Source organism: Barbatula barbatula, assembly GCF_947034865.1.
Source record: "Barbatula barbatula genome assembly, chromosome: 22".
NCBI classification, from domain to species: domain Eukaryota; kingdom Metazoa; phylum Chordata; class Actinopteri; order Cypriniformes; family Nemacheilidae; genus Barbatula; species Barbatula barbatula.
In genome coordinates, this window is record NC_136785.1 from 6254958 (window position 1) to 6276768 (window position 21811).

Below are 21811 nucleotides of genomic sequence, written 5' to 3' on the forward strand. Positions count from 1 at the left end.
AGGATTTCAGTTACCCTTTGAAGTGTCCTTTTTAGAGAAGATGGTTTTTCGGCTTGGCAGGATCAGCTAAGCTCTCATAAGGTCCCAGATTTACGTTCTTAGTCTATGTGATATAAAGAACGATATTTGGAATGATGTACATCGACTTCACTCTGCCAAGTATTCATTTACTTGTATCACATCAAATGTATCCATTATTGAGTAATGTATATATGTCTCCCTGTGCTACGTTAAAGATGTCAAAGGATAACGTATAGCCTGAATGTACTTCAACCGAGAGCACACACTGAGTTTCTTCCAGGACACAGCGCTGTGTTATTTCTGAAGACGGGGGATTTTGAACCTTGAGTCCACAGAGAAAAAACTCTCTGAGATTTTGAATAGGAGAGGATCGATTCATACTTTTTATTGATCAATGTTTGGCTATTGCGCCATTTGAATATGAATGTTGGAAACGTAAGCTAATGCAACTAATGTTTAAGGTCCATTGTATGAAATGTAACGTCATCTAGTGGTGAGGTTGCGAATTGCCAACAGTTCACTCCACCCCTCCATTTTGAAGCACTACGTTGGCCGATCACGTATTTATGAAATGCGCTCTGGAGAGCAGTTTGTCCCTTTAGGGCTACTGTAGAACCAACATGGTGGATTCTGTGTAAGGGGACCCGTGGTGTATGTATATAGAAATCGCTCATTCTAAGGAAAGAAAAAACACAACTCATTATGTAAGGTCTTTATACACCTCTGAAGACATAGTTATGTATATTATATGCATTGCTCTCAATAGATCTCCCCCAAAAACATTGGCCCTTTAACGTAGGAAGAATTCATTTGCACAAACAGATAACCCCATTTTCAAAAATGGATTACTGTTGATTAAGTAATAACAACGAAAATACAGCTAACCAGCACAATAAAACATGAAAACATGATATTTCAGAGTTGAGAGTTTCTGCAAATGAACTCCACACAATACAACCTTATTGTATAGTGCGTCTTAAATTTTGTAAAGATATAATATTGAAGCTGTACCTTTAAATTAAATATCCAATCCTAAAACAGACTCACAGAATGATCTCCTGACCCCTGCTAGCAGTCAGATCAGCAGCTTGCATCCCCCTCACCCCCCTCCACACACACACACACACACAGTGTAAATGTTACAGCAAGGCTGACTGGTCATGCCCTTTTTACGGGGGGCACCCGTCTGACACCCTACCCCCCAAAGAAGAGTGTGTGATCATGTAAGGGCGAGAGGATTATTCTATTTACAGTCACAGAACTGAGACCTTTTAATCCCTCCATAACACACACACACTATGCCGCGAGACTTTTGTCAGATTGGGTTGCATGTTGAAAATAGCCCCACTGAGATCCTCAGACAGAGAAAATCAAGACTTTCCCAGTTGCAGTGAAACAGACGAACAGAAGGTATGAAACTGAGACAAATGGGCTGGTTTTAGCGCGTCTGTCCGGCAAAACAGCTGCTTTTGCATGTGTGTGCACGTGTTGCGTGCGAGGGACTATTTGTGGGCGGGTAACATGAGCATGTTTAAGGGCATTTGGGAAACTTGGAGACAGAAACAAAAATGTTTTCTTTGTCATAAACTGACAGCCTCAGAATGAGGTATTGCATTTGTGATTTACTGCCACGCCTCTTTTTCTCAGCTTGTTCACGGCTGGTGCGTCTTGTCATTATAGCAGCCTGCAGCCTGGACTTTCTGGACAGTGTTTCTTAAGGACAATGGCCATTATTGACATCATAGATCAGACATAGTGGAATACAGGAGCACAACTTAATCATTGTAATAATGGATGAAAACTAGGGCTGGGTTTTGCGACCTAATTGGCGATTCGATTCTTATTTATATGGTTTCAATTCGATTTCGATTCGATTCAATATGGATTAGTTATCAGTACATAGATTAAAATGCTGATTAAAATGCTAGTTTTGCAGGCATGGAATCCACATTTAAGTATAAATGCTATATCTTCGATTTTAGTCGATCTTCGATTTTAGTCGATCTTCGATTTTAGTCGATCTTCGATTTTAGTAGATCTTCGATTTTAGTCGATCTTCGATTTTAGTCGATCTTCGATTCAACGAAACAATATCGATTCGGGCAATCCAATTTGATGCGTCTTCTGCATGCATCCACCACCAGATTAGTATTAATTACTTTAGCGTATTATTATTTTCTTAGCTCGAGGTGAATCTGACTGTAATTTGCAGTAAAAGCAACGTCTGGAATCGTATGAAGCAGATATAGCGAGAGGTGGTTTCGTAGGTTTGATGTGTTGGTACAACTTGCAAACAACATTGCCTTTAAACATAAAGTGCTTCCACACACCAGATTTTAATTTAGCCGGCACTGGGGTCCATTGGCTACCCTGAGCTTCTGCCATGATCCTGTCCGCCTCTCCCACTTTATATTTGAATTTGTTTTGTTTTAAATGTATCGGCACGAGTTATTGCGACATCATCTTCAGCAAAATACAGATATCCTTGAACTAAAGCACACACATTAAGAATCGTTTAGGGATTTCCCGAATCGATATTGTTACGTTGAATTGAAGATTGAAGGAATATTTTCTACCCAGCCGTGATAAAAACGTACAAAGATATGGTATAAAAAATATATGGTTTTGTTTGCCGTTCTTTGCTCATGTTTATGTCCAGCTCTTTTAAGCCTGTTTAGACTAAGCAGTTGTCTTTTACGGGCATGTTATGGTCATTAGAGTACCGTGCATGTGTGCACAAAGGGGGTGTGTGCGTGCATGTGTGAAGACATGCACGTGGTCTTGGAATGACAGAATTGCACACATGTAAAATAACAGCTATGCTTTGAAAATAGAAAGTTCACAAATAGAAAGCAAAGTATGCTTTCAACATCTCCATAACACACAAGCTTAAATTAGTGTCATGTTTATGTGAGCGATGGCCACTACTTTGTTTTTAAAAGTGGTCAGGACAGTCAGGGTATCCAGACAGTGTCGTGTAAATAATACTGGGAATAACATTTTCAATAGCATGTTGGTTGCAAGAAGGTGCAGATTGTAATCTTAAAGTGATAATTCACTCAAAAAGGAAAATGCTGTCATCAATTACCCTCTTGTCTTTAAACCTGTATGACTTTCTTTCTTCCTCAGAACACAAAAGAAGATTAATGTTGTTAAGCGAAAAGCGACGGCACTCATTCACTTGCATTGGTTTTGTGCAAATACATTACACATTTACATTTATTTATTTGGCCGACTCTTTTATCAAAAGCGACTTACAGTACACGCAAGGAGAGCATATAAACAGTTCGTCAGCTTGCTAAACGGTACCGTTAGTTTACAAGGCCATGCTTCTAGGAGGATTAAAGTGGAGAGAATGAAGAAATTTTCTTTTTTAGACACAAGACATAGACAGCCCATGCAATAGAATAGAAATGAAAACATACAATAAAAGTCAATGGGTACCGCAGCTGTTTGGTTACCAACATTCTTCAAAATATTTTCTCTTGTGATGACAGAATATACATTTTTGGGTGAACTGTCACCAAGTCTGTTTTTAGTTAACTATTCAAACAAATCTGATGCAGTATGTTACAGGGTGTGTATCGGTATTAAAACATAGAATGATAGAGACGTGTACTTCTGTGAGCCGTGTGGAAAACCAACCACTGACTCAATACAACACACGGTGAAACATGAAACATTTTTCAATTTCAGTTTATTATAATGTATTAGATAAATCAATGCCACATGCTATTTTTCTGATTTTCAAACTTACATACACTTTTATAAAAAGGACAAATAATGTCTGACTCAACAATATTTGTGTGATCAGTGACATCAGACCTGATTTAACTGTGGCTTCGAGCTGTGTGTTGTTTAGGGGGGCTACAGTCATCTGTCTGTATCCACTGTCTGGTTACATGACTGTACACAACAGTCCAGCAAGTTTGTCGATCCCACACTCGCATAAACACAAACCATGCTTTCTTAGTCTAAATAGGGTCTTTATCAGGCCCCGCCCACTAGTCGGACCGCTAGCATGTGAGCGGGGCCGTAGATGCTCTCATGTGACCGCTCGCCTCGCACGACCTTTTAAAGTTTTTAGTCTTCATGCAAGATGCTTTAAATGCTGTTGGAGAGTCGCGTCTGTTTAAGCCGTGTGACAGCGCGTGAGAACCTTCTCGAATCAAGTCTCACATTATACTTCTGCTGCCAGGATTTACCAGCTGGTCAACACTGATCTCAGTGTCCTAATACCCCAAAACATTGAATCCTTTATCAGGCCGTGATACAATACTGTTGAGCTGTATTAATAAATTGCACTGTGTTTATAGGCACGTAGGAACACAGTTAGCATTATCACATTATCACAACACTTCATTTAATTTCTCACTTGCTAAAGGCACAATGTCTGAACATTCTGTCTGAACTTAGTTTTTGTCCATCTGAAACAATTCATTTCCTTTAAACCCATACAGCATGTGATGGATATAATGTTTGTAATTGTGACAAAAACACAGACTTTTTACATTCATAGTTTGAATGTGATTATTAATGTTGCATTCTTGTTACATCGTTTCCTTGAAGTAGTTCATGTGATGGATAAATACACAATAGCTTTTGCTCACATTGATTCATAAATCACTGTTCAGCCACCGTCGCATGGGAATTTAACTCTATTGCTCAGGTTAAAAAATTTGCAAACGTGAACAGATACATTTCCAGACGAGACACATTTTAGCTGGGAGAGAAAGAAACCGTAGCTTATCTTTATTTTATTGGCACCCATCCAGCATGGAACATTTGGACTGCTGGTGCCGGGTATGAAAAATGAGGCTGGGGACATATTCAGCATCTTTGGCTTGTACTTACAGTGTGAGGTTGGTGGAGAGGGATCCAGAGAGAGCAAAATCAATCTGAAATTTCTAAGTTAGCCTGGTTCGCAATAGCTTGGCTGTCTTTTGGGGGAATTTACAATAAAATCTGGCTTTTCGGAGCTTGATATTTTGACATGTGTTTGAATGATGCCTGGTGTTTGTGTATTGTTGATTTTGCAGTTGAACTCGCCCATGAACTCTGTCAGTAGCTCAGAAGATATCAAGCCGCCCCTGGGTTTAAACGGCATGATGAAGGTGCCGGCGCAGCCTTTGGGAACTCCCCTGTCCCTCACCAAACACATATGTGCCATCTGCGGCGATCGCTCCTCAGGTACAGACATACTAGCACTCAATGGTGGGTAATGTGGGCCTCATTGGTAAATATTTGGGTCTTCACACAAGCCAGTATATATTCTTAAATGCAGGCATTGCTATAAAGTTAAATATATTCAAAGAATGGGGCCCTGGTCTCTAACTCAACAAGGGAGTTAAATAAAATGAATATTTCATTGGTTTTGCATTTAAATGTTGGCATGTACTCTCCGCAGGTAAACACTACGGTGTGTACAGCTGTGAGGGATGCAAAGGTTTCTTCAAAAGGACCGTGCGCAAGGACCTGACCTACACTTGCAGGGACAGCAAGGACTGCATGATCGACAAACGCCAGCGCAACCGCTGCCAGTACTGCCGTTATCAGAAGTGTCTGGCCATGGGAATGAAGAGAGAAGGTACAGCACATGAAGTTGAGGACAGAGGATACTTTTGTCTTTTCCTCTGAAACTTTATAAGACAGGTTGCTTTAAATGCAGGAGCATCCTTTAGAAGAGCATGACTTTAAAGTCCCAGTGAAATAAAAAATTATAATGCCTATTTTTTCATGAAATATTGCAGCGTGTATTGTAAATATTTTATCAACGTGTGTTATTCTCTTTTTAAAATTCATGTCCCCTTATAATCTTAAATTATAATCTAAATGACTATCCATCTTAAATGATGTATTTTAGACGGCTTGGGTGGAGCACTCCTCTCGTTTAACTGTCAGTCTGCTGCCAGTTCCATTTCAAAACTGTTTAAATACATCCAATCAAATCGCAGAGAATGACAAAAGCCAAGCCCACTATTTTTGTCGTTAGAAATTCCATTTCATTCGGAAATGTGTAAAAATAGGAAAGTTAAAACGATCGCAAATAAAGAGGGGCTGTCATATGAAACGCTGCCTTTTATGTGTAGGTGATATTATATTCGGCGTCCGGCATGTTAGTTAAGCAATGAATGAACAATATGCTCCCTGTTGTAACATCCACCTGTTGTAAAAATAAAAGTGACATCTAATGGATAATAGTAAGCTATAACGTTAATCTAAATTAATGTTCAGTGCTTGATTTACAGATATTGAATCGAGCGCATTTTAAAAAATAATTAATTTGTGTGTTTACGCAGTTTTTAAAATAAAAAAAATCTTACAGTCTCTGCCTTAAGAAAAATGTTTGTTAAATGTTAACAATGCACAGATGTCTGCAACGCAGCATGCATATTTTCAGTAGAACATTGCCAAAGGTAAAATACATGAAGAATGGTTTCCCAATAAAACTGTTCATCTTAGTAAACCGCATTTACCCGCCAAACTAAGTGCAGTGCATTAAGGCTTGATTATAAATGACCTCACTGTGGTTGCAGTGGGCATGCGTTCTTTGCACCCACTGACCCAAGCCGTTCACCATAGGGTGAGATGTTTTCTGCACTCCATGTCCCCTTGCTGTTAAACACAATCTCACCTCTGTGTGACTCCTGAAGAGACGTTCACATTACTACAATCCTCCCTCAGAAAATCTGAGATTGTGAGTCACATCTTCACTGTCATGGTGAGTCAACGAGTTCACGCTGTATTAGAAACGCTGAACTGTACTTCAGATTCCAGGTAGTGTAATGTATTGAAGAGAACAGGATTGAGGACACCAGGAGTGTGTATACTTTTCTCTCAAATTTGATTTTTTAAATATAAAATATAGAAGGCTGGCACCTGAGGCATTAATGCTTTACATTTGTCACCTCGAAAACAAAATGTGCACCAATACGACACTGTATCACACAGCTGGTGAAATATTGTTCTAAGCAACTATTTTGGCCCTCAGTCAGAGATATGAATGGGGTATCAGTGTATCTGTGTTGTTTTTGAAGCGTGTGCTCTGTGGAGAGCTGTGTTTTGCTTTGAAGGCATCAGTTTGAACCAGTGAACCCATCTCTGCACATACACACACATGATCGTGTGGATGTGAGGATTTGTGCTGGTGGCTGTTTGGTCAGTAGATTTACAGTTCAGTGAATTCAAAAGCTGCAGCTCCTTATGCTATTCAATTCTGCAAGCGTACAATGGCCAATACTGACGTCCAAAGGGCACATTGGTACGGTATAATGCTTAAACCAGGAAAATAAGAGGCGTGTGGTACAAAATGAAGAAAATACAAATTAAAGGGATAGTTCAGCCACAAATCCGTCATCATTTGCCAACCGTGTTGTCATTTCAAACCTGTATGACTTTCATTCTTCTGCAAAACACAAAAAGAAGATATTTCTGTCACCAACATTTTTCAAAAGATCTTATTTTGTGTTCTGCAGAAGAGAGAAAGTCATACAGGTTTGAAATGAAGAGAGGCGTGTAAATAACGACACCATTTTCATTCTGAAGGCGAACTATTCCTTTAAATTCTTATTCCAAGTTATGCATTCATTCAGTAATTAATTTATCATATTCATTTCGATGTCTGTGCAACCAATCACAGCTGTCTTTGATCACACAAGGTCAGCGATATAAATGATATATTATGATAATGATAGATTCATTGCATAGCTAATATACAAATCTACAGTTCATACGGGAGAGAGAAACAGAACGAAGAATGACTTGATCCGTACACATGACGTCTTTTGGTTCACACACTCATTTTGTATGACCTCAGCGTGACCTCTCGCCTTCTATTATTTCTATCATCATGGTCCCGATCGCTTCTTTTTAAGGATGTGATCATTGCTTGTCCCATAAGCTCCCGTTGTTCCCCGAGGCAGCAGAGAACGGGGCCGCTCTCGCCCCAAAATTCGCTAAACGAATCTGCAGAAAAACGGGATTAAAAGAATTTATGCTCGTCTCCTCTCCGGGGAAAATAAACCTAACGTGATTTCAGCCTCTCTCACCTCTGTCTGACTCCTGGAGAAGTATTTTACCCTTGGGCTGACCTCCAGACACCAGACATCACTTTCCGTAAAGCAGCTTCCCCACACCCCCACCACTGCACCTCTGTTATTTACCATCGAGGAAACAGTGAGAGGTTTGGTAAAGGAGAAAGTGAGCGTGTGTGTGAATAGGGACCGGGTTTGGAGTATTTCGGATGAACTGTGCTTTAACCGCAGGGGCTTGGAGTGTGGTTAATACTGCCTGGGCCTCAGTGAGAATGAGGGACTGTTCAGCACTATTACCACTTCCTGTTCCCTGAGACGATCAAATGTCTGATCTGTTAAGGCCTGTTTGAAACCTCAGAGACAAGAAACAGGTTACACAATTTTGTCATGCAACAAAGTTGGAAATCCAGGGAACTGTAAACTCCGCTTTGTTAGCGTGAGTCAAAGGTAAGCTGTGTTATAAAGGATACGCTTCAGCATGCCTTAAAAAAATCATTAGTGAGAAAAGTGTTTGCAGACTTCCTTCATAAATCATCATTATTAGTCACGCTTTGTTTTTATCATTGGGTTTTGACAATATTTAACCAATAAAAGTATTAAAAAACTTTGGCAACACAGTTTTTAATAATTTAAATAGTAGTGTTTTTGGACAGCGATTATTTGGACATCCGGAAGGACAGCGATCAAATGTTCTTGCTTACTGTCTTAAAGTTGTATTACTAAGTTGTGTTGTAGTTCTGGAGTGCGTGCATTAGTGGCCAAAGATGATGTTCAGTAGAAAATATTTGTACAATATTTGATTAAAGCTTCAAAATATGAGCTGAACAGTCAAAACAATATATTTTAGGATATGTATTCGTAAAAATTTTACTACAGTGTATCAGGAGTGTAGTTTTTATTCTAATATACAACAAATCGAGTTTAAAAAGTAGGAAATAAAGCAACATTTTCGTTATTTTTAATCCTCTTTTGTCACGCTCCCTTAAATTCTTTTCAAAGCTGAGAAGTCGGTTTACACTCCGATCACAATTATGCAACATTTTAATGCATAAAATATTTGAATGAATAGGAAAGATCGTCAAAATTGACAAAACAATAACGTTTTAAGGTATTTATTCACCAAAAATCTTCGGCAGAAAGGTAAACGATAGAGTTTCAGGGAATGTAGTTTTTATTCAAACAAACAAAAAAATGCATTTTAAAAAGAAGGCAAACAGGAAGAAAGCAAACATTGAACTAAAATCAGCTATTAATATTTGTTCAGCCACTTTTTGCCACGCCCCCTTGAATTATTTTTAAATAGCTGAACATCAGTTTACAACCATGCAACATGCAGCCATTTTTAAATCCTCTTTAATTAAATGTCAATTACATTGGACATGACTTGACTGTATGTGTGTTGACCATTTGATGTGCTAACAGATGTAGTGACCGTGACTAGTTTTGTTACACACAGCCGTCCAGGAGGAGCGCCAGCGAGCCAGAGATCGTAATGAGAATGAGGTGGAGTCCACCAGCAGCGTGAATGAGGACATGCCCGTAGAGAAGATCCTGGAGGCCGAGCTCGCAGTGGAGCCCAAAACAGAGACGTACATTGAAACCAACTTGGCCATGCCTTCAAACTCAGTAAGTGACATCACTTCCTCTTTGTGCCCACTGATACCTTTAAGTTAACGCTGTAGTAAGCAAATGTTTCAACAGTGTTTCTTTATCATTCATTGAGAAGAGCATAGCAAGGTGACGTTCTTGAATAGCTTTACCTGAGAGCCGTGACGTTTCTCAAGTTTTCCTCCGCTGAAATGATCATTGGTCTCACTTTCCAGCATTGTTTAAATAACGAAATGCTTCGACAGTTCCCAGGAAGTCCCTGCCTGATGTCAGCCTCTGAGGAGAGCTTTCTTTCTCAGTTTTTCTCTCTGTCATATCCTTAGAAATATTGGTATCATTTGTAGTGCAGAAATGAAATTGGGTGGTGGTGGAGATATGAGAAGAGTAGTAGTACAGGGGAATAGAGAATGAGAGAGGGAGAGAAGCTGGGCGGTTGAGTGCGCGTCTTGTGGGACTCTTCTTTAGCGAAGCGAAAATGTTCTGGAAGTGAAGGGAGCTGTTATGTGAGTAAATGGGGAGTTATTTCAGGAAGATGAAGATGTGTGGGAACAGAGGAGCGACATTCGGGGAAGGGTAGCGAGATGGGGGAGAACACGCAGGCCGTCTGGAGGGACTAGCTGCCAGGTCTTACACTGGAAAGCACTCAGTCAGGCTCTGGTTCGCCATCATCGACTGTGTGGGGTGTGTCATCTTTTATATCCAGCAGGGGGCTTGAGAGCTGGGGTCAACCAAGGTTATAGTGCTGTATATTTATATTAAGATATGTTGTTTTTAAATTATTTATAAAGGTTCATCCATATTCATATTTTTGCATATTAATAAAGAGTAATAATGCATAAAATATACATATATAATATGTATATATTTATATATACTGTAATTTAACAGTTTTTTATCATTCCATTTTTATTTATTAATTTGGAAAGTTTAGATTTAATTTAACAGCCCGTATTTTTTATTGAAGTTATTTTGCCACTTTGATATGAATGTTGTTTTCTAATAACTTATATATATTTTTTATTTTTATTTCATAAATTAATTAATACAATAATATTTTATTTGATTACATCAGTCACGTGTCTCCGTATTAAATACGAAATGCTTTAAAATCGAGCTCATTCGCATCACGGTGTTAAGCGATATTACATTTGACCTTTGCAGTAGCTCGCTTGCGAAGACCGTGACGTTGTGTATTCACACACCAATTCTCTCTTTATGCCTCAACAGCTATTTTGATAGTCTCCATTTTACGCTGACAGTTTAATAAGCGATATGAAAGAAAACAATGATGCAGTCGAGAGTTAGACAGCAGAGAGACATTTTCCAGGAATGTGTTCCCTATGCGGCATCCCCCGCTCCGCTCTGCTTTCCTCTTCAGGTCCTCGCTCCTCCCGCTGTCCTGGGACCTCCCCTCCTGTCCTGCTCTTTTGGAAGCCGCTGCCCTGTGAACTAATGAATCAGAGGACCCTGGCTCTAGCGTGTAGCACATGAATGGACCGCCAATGCTGCTTAATGGCTGGGGTCCGGCCAAGCTGAATAAAGTGTGTTTAGCTGGAGTTTAACAGGCGTTAGTAACATGCCTCCAGTTAGAAATGAAAGGGCGAGGAGAACACAGTCACGCTTCTCTCTGTTTTTTTTTTTTCATTTTTCTTCATCTTTTTGGTTCTCTTCTTATGTGTATATACGTATGTTTGTCATTCGACCAAACACCTATAGTCACTCTTATCGTTTTCTCATTTGTTTAGTTCAGATGACATCACAGTTTATTAAAAAGCATTTGTTATGTGTCGTTTAATTCGGTTATGAGTGGGCCACATATTGGTCTACTGTTCGGCTGGCAGTGAGGTTTTTATATTTAAAATGCACATTATTTTTTTAAGGTATTATTTATTTTTAACAATTTAAGAGGAATTATTTTGAATTAAATAGTGTTTTTTTTATTATGATGCGTTTTTGAACAAGGTATGTTTCTTGCAGACGTCTTGCTTATTATCCTGCGCAGCTGCAGAATGCAGACGGCTTTTTTCGCCTCTGTTGTCACGCAACAATAATATAGTTTAAGCAGACTATGAAAAATTGAAACGTCTCTCATCTCTCCTCCTGGAGTGATAAAAATTTCATAACGCAATATGCAAGAACGGCGTTTCTGCGAGAGCCCAGAACCAGGATCTGCAGTGAATAATGCAGACTGAATGCTTTCCATTCAGCTGCAACAAAATCAGCTTGTGTTTTGTGATGGTCATGAAGAGAACGTTATCAAAATGTCTCCTCGAATCTGAAAAAGTCATCATCACCCACTGCCCGAGGCTAGTGCCTTCACCACGTCACAGGTCAGCTGTATTCGGTAGTGCTTTCAATCTTTGGGACTGATTTGGTACGGTGTATTCAAAGTCAAAATCTTGACAATATGTAATCTCACACTGCTTAGATTTACTTGAATCTGGAGAACAGACATACTTAACAATAATAAACGACTATGAACTGAATCAGCTCTTTAAAATGCAGAAAGCATACCCAACATCATCGGGATATGAGACCGATAGTATTGCTGTTCCTTATCATTTGATGAACGATATCAGCGTTGACCTTCCGTCTTTGTTATTTTTCCGATTTGGTTAGTTTAGTATGTTGTTTTGAAGTAAATGAGGTCAGTGTCAACAGAGCTGAGGTAGCTTCCATCATTCATGAGTTTTCTTGTGTTTAACCAGAACTGTGGGAGTTGTATTGTTCTGAAGAGCGCCAGTGGAGGCGTCTTCGCTTTACTTCAGATTGTTGTTTTGTGAATTAATTATCTATTTGTTTACATATTTGTAGCAGAAACCGTTGCACTGAGGTGAATCGCCGGCGTGTCCCCAGTCAGATCAGAAATATTCATAAGCTGCGTTTGAATTCTTCACGTATGAAGAGTCATCAGCAGTTGAGAGATGGCTCTTTTAGTCTGGCTGACAGAATGCTGTCTCCAATGTTTGCATTTGATCTTCTGTTGTTGTCGATCAAACGGGCACATCAGTACTGTGGGACCATTAAGAGGAAACATCCATTGCTTTCTCTGTGGGGAGTTCTCGTGTTTGAATGCAGAAATCATGGATGAGCCATCTGGCACCTGTAGTCATTTACTAATGTCCACCTGTTGAAAAAGGGTTTTGCTATTTTTTGTACATTTGGAAAGGGGAAAGGAAGATATTTAATTGCATTTTTTATTTTAACTTTTTTGTTTTCATGTTAATTTCAGGTCAACTTTAAGGCATTTTGTTATGTGCTTTTATCATAAACATTTTTTATTTGCTATATGCATGTAATTTTTTATATTAGTTTATTTGTTTTGCCATTTTTTTATTTCATATTTAGGCTGTTTTAATTTTTATTTTTGTATTTTTCTTTAATTTTAGTCAAAATATTTTCTTTTTTCATTAAATTTAATTGTTCATTTTTTGTGTTTCTATAAAAAATATTTAATTTAGCTTTAGTTTAGTTTATTCAAGTTTTTAGCTATAATAAGCTTGGTCATATTTGAACTTGTATCATCCCTATTTACATAATGCATCCTTACTGGAGCATTTCAGTAAAAAAAAGCCTGAACGGCTATGCTGGTCTTAGATGTTTTTTTGTGCTAAAATGGTTTAGCTGTTCGGTCGTTCTCCCAGTCCCAAAAACCTCTTTTGAATCAGCTCGGCAAGACCAGCTAATCTCAGCAAAAATAATAATGTTTTGCACTATTGATTTTCTCCAACCGCTATAATAACCAATTGGAAAACAAATGATTTTCTGCTTTTCACACAAGCATGACAGTGTATGTAGTAGATCATAATATATTGACCCTTTGAAAGCTCTTGACTCATAATTGTGGTGTCATTGTGTCAAACTTCCTCTAATGCACCACGTAAAGCTGCCAAAACTGAGGCCAGGAATGTGACCGGCAATACTGATAAACACAAATATGATTTTTCCCCTTTCTGTTTATTTTCCTAAGCGTTGTTTGTCCTTTCGCCCGCCACGGTGTCCTGTTGATGTTTTCTAACACTCATTCTCCCAACACTTCAGTTAAAAACACCACTCAATTTGTGTTTGTTCTGGTCCTTTCAGAAACCGCCTCCCCTTTTTTACGCTCCTGCGCTCGTTGCGCCTCTTTTCGCAGTCCATTGGCTCACTCTTTCATCTCCTGAAACAAAGCGCTGTATCTATCCTTCCCTTCTCTTCACGCAACATGAGGCGAGAATCATTTAGGTCATTTTTCATATCTCTCATTTGTCCTCTCGCTCTCTTTGATGGCGTTCTGCAATGAGACGTGATAATAGACTCAGATCCGCGGGAGGCGGTGGTGGAAACTCGGCGTGCGCAAATTCTCTCGGCTCGGAGTCTCCCGCACAAGCATTACTTTCAAGAACAATGTGTGCATTTGTAGCATGACTCTCTGACTTTCATACTACGTTCCACTTTGAAGTCTAATTCTCCAATATAGAGATTTTAAAATGTGTAACGGCGTTGGGGAATGGGCGAACATGTGAAATTCTTATCCAGGGAGCTTCCTGTAGGAAACGCATGCTTGGAAAGGGTCATTTTTTAGCAGCGTCTCTCTGCAGGTATTTCCTGCACAGGCTGGGGCAAAAGCACTGTTTGTTTTGCCTTCCTGTTCGCTCTCGCTCCGAGCAGATTTTTCACAGACCGCTGTGTGCATGGAGTCACAGTTATGTTAGGTGGAGTGTATGGTTTTTACTTCTTTATCAGTGTAAAACACTGTTACCATTAGCATTCGCATATACAGTACACCTCATACTTCTGAAAGTCATAAAAATGTGACATCACACATGTGATGGACTGTTAGAAGCATTGATGATATCTGGGTGTTGTAGCTGACAACCAATGACATGGAGAGTATCTACAGTTGACATTAGGACTGGGGACTCATCTCTTGTGTTCTTATTTCCTCAACCAGCCCAACGACCCCGTCACAAACATCTGTCAGGCCGCAGACAAGCAACTCTTTACTCTGGTGGAATGGGCCAAAAGGATCCCACACTTCTCTGAGCTCCCTCTGGATGACCAGGTCATCCTCCTGCGAGCAGGTGAGTTTAACACCGGAGATAAACACATGCTTAAAGGGATAGTTCACCCAAAAATATCATTCTGTCATTATTCACCTTTAAAACCTGTATGTGAGTCTTTATTCTGTGGGACACTTAAGAAGATATTTTGAGAAATGTGGCAGTATAATGGAAGTCAACCGACGTTATGCAAAATTTCTTCTTTTGGGTTCTGCAGAAGAAAGTCAGTCATACGGGTTTGGATGCTAATAACCATCCAGGCGAGTCATGTCAACAAGTTTTGCATACTTGCTTTTTGCAGAAAATCTAAACATGTTGTGTTAAATAGATTTGTTGTTAACAACAAGAGCTTCCATGTTCCAAAACGCATTATTTGGCTGCCTCGGACTGATTTTATTCTCCGAAAAGCTGAAGGAAAGATAAATGTTTGACTAGATGTTCTGGAGACCACTATTGAACAAACAAACCACTCTTGTGATTAATTTTCTTTATTGCTAGTTGCATTAGTAACGCTGGTCTTCTGAGAACAAGCTGAAGAGGTGGTCTTCTCTGCATTTCTCCTTCTCTCCGAGCTCTCAGGTTTTCTATAAATAACCCCTTTAGTTCTGCTGTCTCATAGATGAAAGCATCTCAGCTTTTTCCGAGCTCAACTCTGGGGAAATGGGGTGGGGGATGTACTGTAGTTGCTAGGCAGATTGGTTTAAAGGAGCCCTGTTGCTTAAATACTTTCACATGGTGCGTAATGTTTAATCATTATTTTATGTTTGTCTCTCAGGGTGGAATGAGCTCCTCATTGCGTCATTTTCACATCGCTCTATAACTGTGAAGGATGGAATACTGTTGGCCACCGGATTACACGTTCACAGGAACAGCGCCCACAGCGCCGGTGTTGGAGCCATATTTGACAGGTTAAAATGATGCTTTATTCAAATTACAGTATATGCTGTATAAAATCCAAAACTTTAGGATTTTAGGACACTGAACAGTGTTGTTTATGGTTTGTTAATGATAAACCTAATAACACATCAATTTGACAATAAAGCTTTTGAACTGGTTGCATTTTTGTTCCATCAAATTAATGATGGTGTGTCCGTCGTCTCCTCCGGTCCAGAATAACTGAAATATATGATATAATCGTAGACAGCCTGAACTATCTTAGCATATATCTTTACATTAATATTCATAAGCTTACAAAATAGTTTTCTGCAAACTTCCTGTAAAACGTTTTATGCACATGTCTTGTTATATTATTTGTGTTGTGTATGTTTTGAACTGTCCAGATCTATTTTAAAGCTGCACCGAACAGATTTGCTTCAACATTTCTGTAGAACAATCTGAAAGCCGTGACACTGGCTGGTATTCAAACATGGACACAAAGAGATGATCAAACTCTAAATTATCATGACAAGGGCAAAAGAGGAACCTTGACATTTTAAGCAGCAGGACAGAAGGGCAGGAGGAACGCACATTTCTATCGATTTACATCGATATTCATTAAAAATGCAGCCGTGCGGGCAACGGAGGTCACGCAGAAATGCTCGAGCGCTCAGACAGAAAATGTTAAAGGAAATCCATTTGTGTGTCATTTATTATAAAATCAGAAAATATGGAGACGCCCGGCTCTGCTAAAGAGCTTTACAATGTATCTGCACATGTGTGAGAACAGCCAATGTAATGACCAACGTTATTAGCTGCCAGCATTTTCATTAGTCATAGTTTGTGCATGACATCATCTAATGTACATTTATTTGTCACATGTAAAACAACAAAGCAGCAGTACTAGTTGACAATGAAATAAGTATTTAATACAAATACATTGTTAAAAAAGTACTCATAAGTAAATATGAATTAAGACGAAGAGTCCTCTCTGTCCTTGCCGCCCAAAGGCGAAACAGCCGGCTTACAATAGATCACATCTCTGCGATAATGCAGCTCGCATTTAGATGCGTTGAAGTGATAATGTTTCTTTATCAGGACTCCCGGTAGCGACAGCCGTGCCGCAAATGAAGTGGCTGCTCGACTTCAACTCTGGACCCCCTCAAATTATTCAGTCGGTCAATTGAATTAGACTGTGTTAAGAGTGGGCATGTGGCCGTCTGGCACCACTGTCGAGGCCATCAGAGGAGACGCCGCTCGATGGAAACAGGAAGTGATGTCAAGTTTATTAAGGAGATCTTAATATTTGTGAGATGCTGCCTGTCACAGCAGTATGGAGTAATATCTGCTTTTATAGATCTTTTTCCCCACAGCTGTTAATATGCAAAGTGAGAGAGGTGTTTCTGAATAGTGTGAAGGAAGAGGTTTTCACCGGTGTGTTTCGTCTTGTGTTCAGGGTCCTGACAGAGCTGGTGTCAAAGATGAGAGACATGCAGATGGATAAAACAGAGCTGGGGTGCCTTCGAGCCATCGTCCTGTTCAACCCAGGTAACTTATCTCCTCCACCGAGTCTCGGACACATATTTTACAATTAAAAGTATTTTGGTTGCTGGTTTGTATGGAAAGGTTCTTCTTTCTTGCAGCAGGCTTTTAGATGTATTTTAAGGCACTCTTTAGTTGGAGTCTCACACAGGACATTCGAGGATGTTTACATGTACAAAATTATCCTCAAAACGTTGATATCTTCGGCCTCTGTACCCCACAGTAAGCACAGCCCTCATCGCCGGCATGAAAAGGCCTTCCATTCATTAATGAGTTAGACACATGCTTTATTCTCTGAGGACAGGCCTCTTCTATGTTCCATTTACTTTATAACAAACAAAACCACTGCTCTCATTCTCTCAATAAGAGGTTCTCAGAAAACTCATCCAGAGAACCAGCTTGAATTCACAGAAGATGAGTTTCAGAGATTCACTTGTGTTTAATCTGGAAAAAACATCTACACACTTTTCTGCTGAACACTTTTGAAAAAAGTAGCTGGAACTCTCGTCCCGCCCAGTGGCACGGCAGGAGCTGTCTCTCACTTTGAAACCGTGCTGGGGAGGATGGGACAGTTCCTCCTGAACCAAACTATATTCTGCATTCATTTCAGACTCCAAAGGTCTATCGAACCCTGGTGAGGTGGAGGCGCTGAGAGAGAAGGTTTATGCCTCTCTGGAAGCTTACTGTAAGCAGAAGTACCCTGAACAACCTGGAAGGTACAGAACCTGTTTTTTACTTCTTGTTCTTAGATTGAGCATGACATCACAGTCCTTTTAGCATTATTATAATATATCGTCTTTAATCATATATCACATATCATATCAGCGGATGTCAACCTTTTTTACTTTAAGGCCCCCTGCTTACAATTTACAAAGTAAAATATTCTACAGGTTCTACATGTATATTCATTATAAATATAACCAAAACTACGAAATATCTTGATTTTTATTTTAGTTTTTTTAATAGTTCTTTTTTAATCATCTTGAGTCCTGCCCGCCTGGTTGAGTACATTTTATTGTATTGTATTATATTTATTATATATTGTTTTTTATATTTTTATGATGTAATATTTTATTTTAAGATTTTAATTATTCCTTTTTTTATTTATTATTATTAAACAGTTCATTTTAATATTATACTTGTTATTATTATACTACAAGACACGATTTGTAAAGAGGTTTTTCCAAAACGTTCAGACAAATACAGATAAAAGGGTTATGAATCCTATAATCGTAGTGGTTGACTTTACTATATATACATAAATAAGAGACCATTTCAAAATTAGTTTTTCTGATTTAAAAATATTTATGTATGTGTTTAGGTAACATTATCATTTTGTTTCATTCTGTAAGCTACTAACTATATTTCTACCAAATTCCAAAATAAAGTATTGTTTCCATTTGCATTAATTTGCAGAACATGAAGATGCTCAGTATTTTCTAAATTCCTAAATTATTTGTATGTGATAATCTGGATATTTATCCCAGTTTTCATGTGTCTTGTCATGCTGTCAGTCTTTCACATTGTCGTGTTCCTTTGTGAATACTGAATAATGTTTTTTCTGTGTGTGTGCACAGGTTTGCTAAGCTGTTGCTGCGGCTCCCGGCCCTGCGCTCTATCGGACTGAAATGTCTAGAGCACTTGTTCTTCTTTAAACTCATAGGAGACACGCCCATCGACACCTTCCTCATGGAGATGCTAGAGGCGCCACACCAAATGACATAATAAAATAACTCCCTCTTGTTGCTGGGGTAAATGAGGGTCCGTCCACCCCTACCACCCTCCCCCAAAAAATGATCGTGTGACACCATTTGCCAGTGAGTGAAGAGACTACAGGATTGACTTTTAATAACTTCTTTGGCGTTTCAAATATAGTCTCGGCATCCTTGTATAAAGATATAAATATATATAACACATTAAAAAAAGATGACGGTGGTCCTCAAGCCCACAGACAACAATGGACACGGGTGTATCAAACAATTCTTCAGTGGGTGTATGTTGTTAAATGATGATGGAGAAACAGAAGAGATTAGAAAAGGTGCAGCGCTTCACTGGGCAGTCGCAGGATTGTGCATTTTGGGATACAATGAGGGATCCTGAAGAGTGGGTGGACTTGCAAGCGACCTTGCATTCAGTATTTAGAGTTGGTTAGGACCAACTTCTGCAGAGACAGTTGACTTGTCTGGACGCAAAGACGTCTGGGAGATGCTAAGGATGATATTGTGAGACTGGTAGCTTGAAGATTCTAAAACAATGTTTTTGATCCAAAGTAGGAGCTACCCAGATTCCCGGATGTTATTGAGATTCGAATTCTTTTACAATTGCCGCCTGTTCCTCATAAATGACTTTTCCCTGTAGAAAACTATCAAAGTTACAGACCCGATCACAGACTGGATTCTTTCAGTCCAGTTCACTCTGCTGGATACGCAATAACCACTCAGGTTCCAGTGCTGATTTGAGTAGATCCCGATGCGGTCCATGCCGTCCTGTCACATGGTCTGCGCTTACAGATGAACAAGTTGGATCATGAATTTTATTGCGCACTCTAAACACAAGCTTTTAAAATTCGAATCTGGGATACTCGGAGCATCGCTGAAGCGTCAAAGTTTAAACCTGAGGACACCTGTATGTCACCTACACATCCCACTGTGTGTGTCGTCTGTATACCAGTTCACCTCAAGTCGATTTGTAAACTAGCTTAACACTTGTACAGTTTACTACAACCAACTCAGTATTGGTATCCTGTATTTTTCAAACGTGCAGTTACCTCTCTTTTACTCACTTTTAATACGGTATATCGAGTCCTTTGTGTCCCTCGTCCACGTCTCATGCAGTCGAGCTTTTGTGCATTATTACAATGTTCTTTGTTTCAAAGCACTTAATCCTCATATTTCAAGCCCCATTTCTGTCGTGTTGTGAAAATGGAGGTTTGGCGGAGTTTTAACCAGCAAGCATTCATAATGTCTCGAAACAAACTTTTTTACAATTTGCGTTTTTGTGAAATATTTTTGGGGGGTCTGTAATTCGCCATCTTCAACGTTTTCTTTCTTTCGCAAGCTGCTGCTGCTAATCTATGCATTTAGCATTTTTCCCAAAGACTGTCCATAGAAAAGTTGAATTCTTACAAACTGAACGGCCAGATGGGTTCGGAAAGATCACAGAATGTGTATACAAGAATAAAGCGTCTCGGTACCCTGGAGACCAGATTTGGAGGTCCAGTCATAATACCAGACAGCAGTTTGAAGAGAGATATTAGACTTGCGTCTCAGATATAGAGTGAAGTCTATAGGTAGGGAATTGTGAGGCAATGGGAGAGCTGATACTTCCCCCTAGTGGTGGAGATGCAGCACTGCAACTTTACTTGAATTTTGTACAAGTATTTAATCGGAGGAATGGCACTTTTACATGATGTTATCCATGTTTGTTTTTGTTTGAGTGCAGTTTCGCAACGCTCTTTAGCAATAGCATGATTTAAATCAGACAAAGTGGTTTAGCCAGAGTTAAATGTTGAAATGATGAGGATGTCTCTGGATAAAATGTGTTCTAAAAATGATCTTTTACCTCATTGCCCTTTTTTCTTTTATGTGGAAAATGAACCGAATTGGCTTTGTATGGCTTTTAATAGACGAGTGTCTCAGATCACAGGTATCTTGAAGCCATATGCAGGTTTGTAAGTTTATTAATGAAGAAATTGAAATGGACAGGAGATTTCTGAACTAATGCAGAAATGATAACCTAGATAGAATTAATACATACACAAATGCTTTATAACATAAAGCTATATTTTGTCTATATGTAAATGTGTGTATATTTCTAAATATGAAAGTATATAAATTCATTCTTTTAAATGTTTCCAGACAAGTGGGAGCCGAGAGTTTGGCTTAAATTGACTAAAACCAGACCTGATTGCACTCTTCTATTCTCAGATATTAGAATCTTTTTATTTGCTGAAACTTTTGTATTCAGACTTAAATCACAAAAAACGAACTGAAAATGTTTAACTATACCAGCAGTTCCAAGCCCTTAGAAAAGATGTTTCACCAGCTCCTTGACTGAATCGTTTTAAATACAAAAGCAGCAAAGACAAAAGCCCGGTGGGCGAAAAAGATAAAGAAACCTGTTGCTTAGATGATTTATATTGTAAAGTGTAGTAAACAGTAGCTCTGACACAATCACACCTTTAGTCGTCACAGAAATACAACGTTTAAAAAACATTGAGAAAAATCTATTTTTGTACAAATGTAATTGTATCTCTTGCTTATTCCCCTTCCTCCTCCTGTGGGCTGTTGTGTACATTGTGTAAATGTTGATTTGAAATGTGGAGAAAATACAAATCCGAGCATTTTAAAGTGGGGCGTGTAGCTCTGACACCTTCACTTTCACCTGTACTTGCCTTATGTCTTTCTTTTGCCATCTCAAAGAGATGCGATTGTCCTCTCATCCACGTTTTTGTCTATTTTTAATGAAACGAAAGTCATTTGTTCTTTGTGGGTTGTTCTTTGATGTTTTGTCTTTCATGCAAATAAAAAATAAAGTTAAAAATGAAAACACTGCTGTAGGTTTTTTACTTTTGTTTGCCGAAAACTATGCAGTGATATTTCGTGAAGATGCAGAATTCAATGTTACACATTTTCAGAAGAAAAAAACAAGCGTTACATACTCATGAAACATAACCAAATTTAATGATCG

General features: G+C 39.0%; 1 protein-coding gene across 7 annotated transcripts in view; it reads left to right on the forward strand.

Annotated features, from left to right (window-relative positions):
• The window catches only part of rxraa (retinoid X receptor, alpha a), an 84795-nt gene extending 63153 nt beyond the window's left edge, over positions 1-21642 (forward strand). For 2 of the 7 annotated variants that reach the window (XM_079486293.1, XM_079486297.1), the window contains exons 4-11: positions 5051-5211; positions 5429-5608; positions 9496-9680; positions 14596-14725; positions 15480-15612; positions 17037-17128; positions 17733-17838; positions 18700-21642. In XM_079486293.1, the coding sequence (XP_079342419.1) occupies positions 5051-5211; positions 5429-5608; positions 9496-9680; positions 14596-14725; positions 15480-15612; positions 17037-17128; positions 17733-17838; positions 18700-18847 (1135 nt within the window). In that variant the 3' untranslated portion in view covers positions 18848-21642. Of the gene's footprint in view, positions 1-1327; positions 1432-5050; positions 5212-5428; positions 5609-9495; positions 9681-14595; positions 14726-15479; positions 15613-17036; positions 17129-17732; positions 17839-18699 lie in introns of those variants that run through there. The other 5 variants (XM_079486298.1, XM_079486299.1, XM_079486294.1 and 2 more) reach the window with 5 other exon arrangements.
• The last annotated feature ends 169 nt before the right edge of the window (positions 21643-21811 follow it).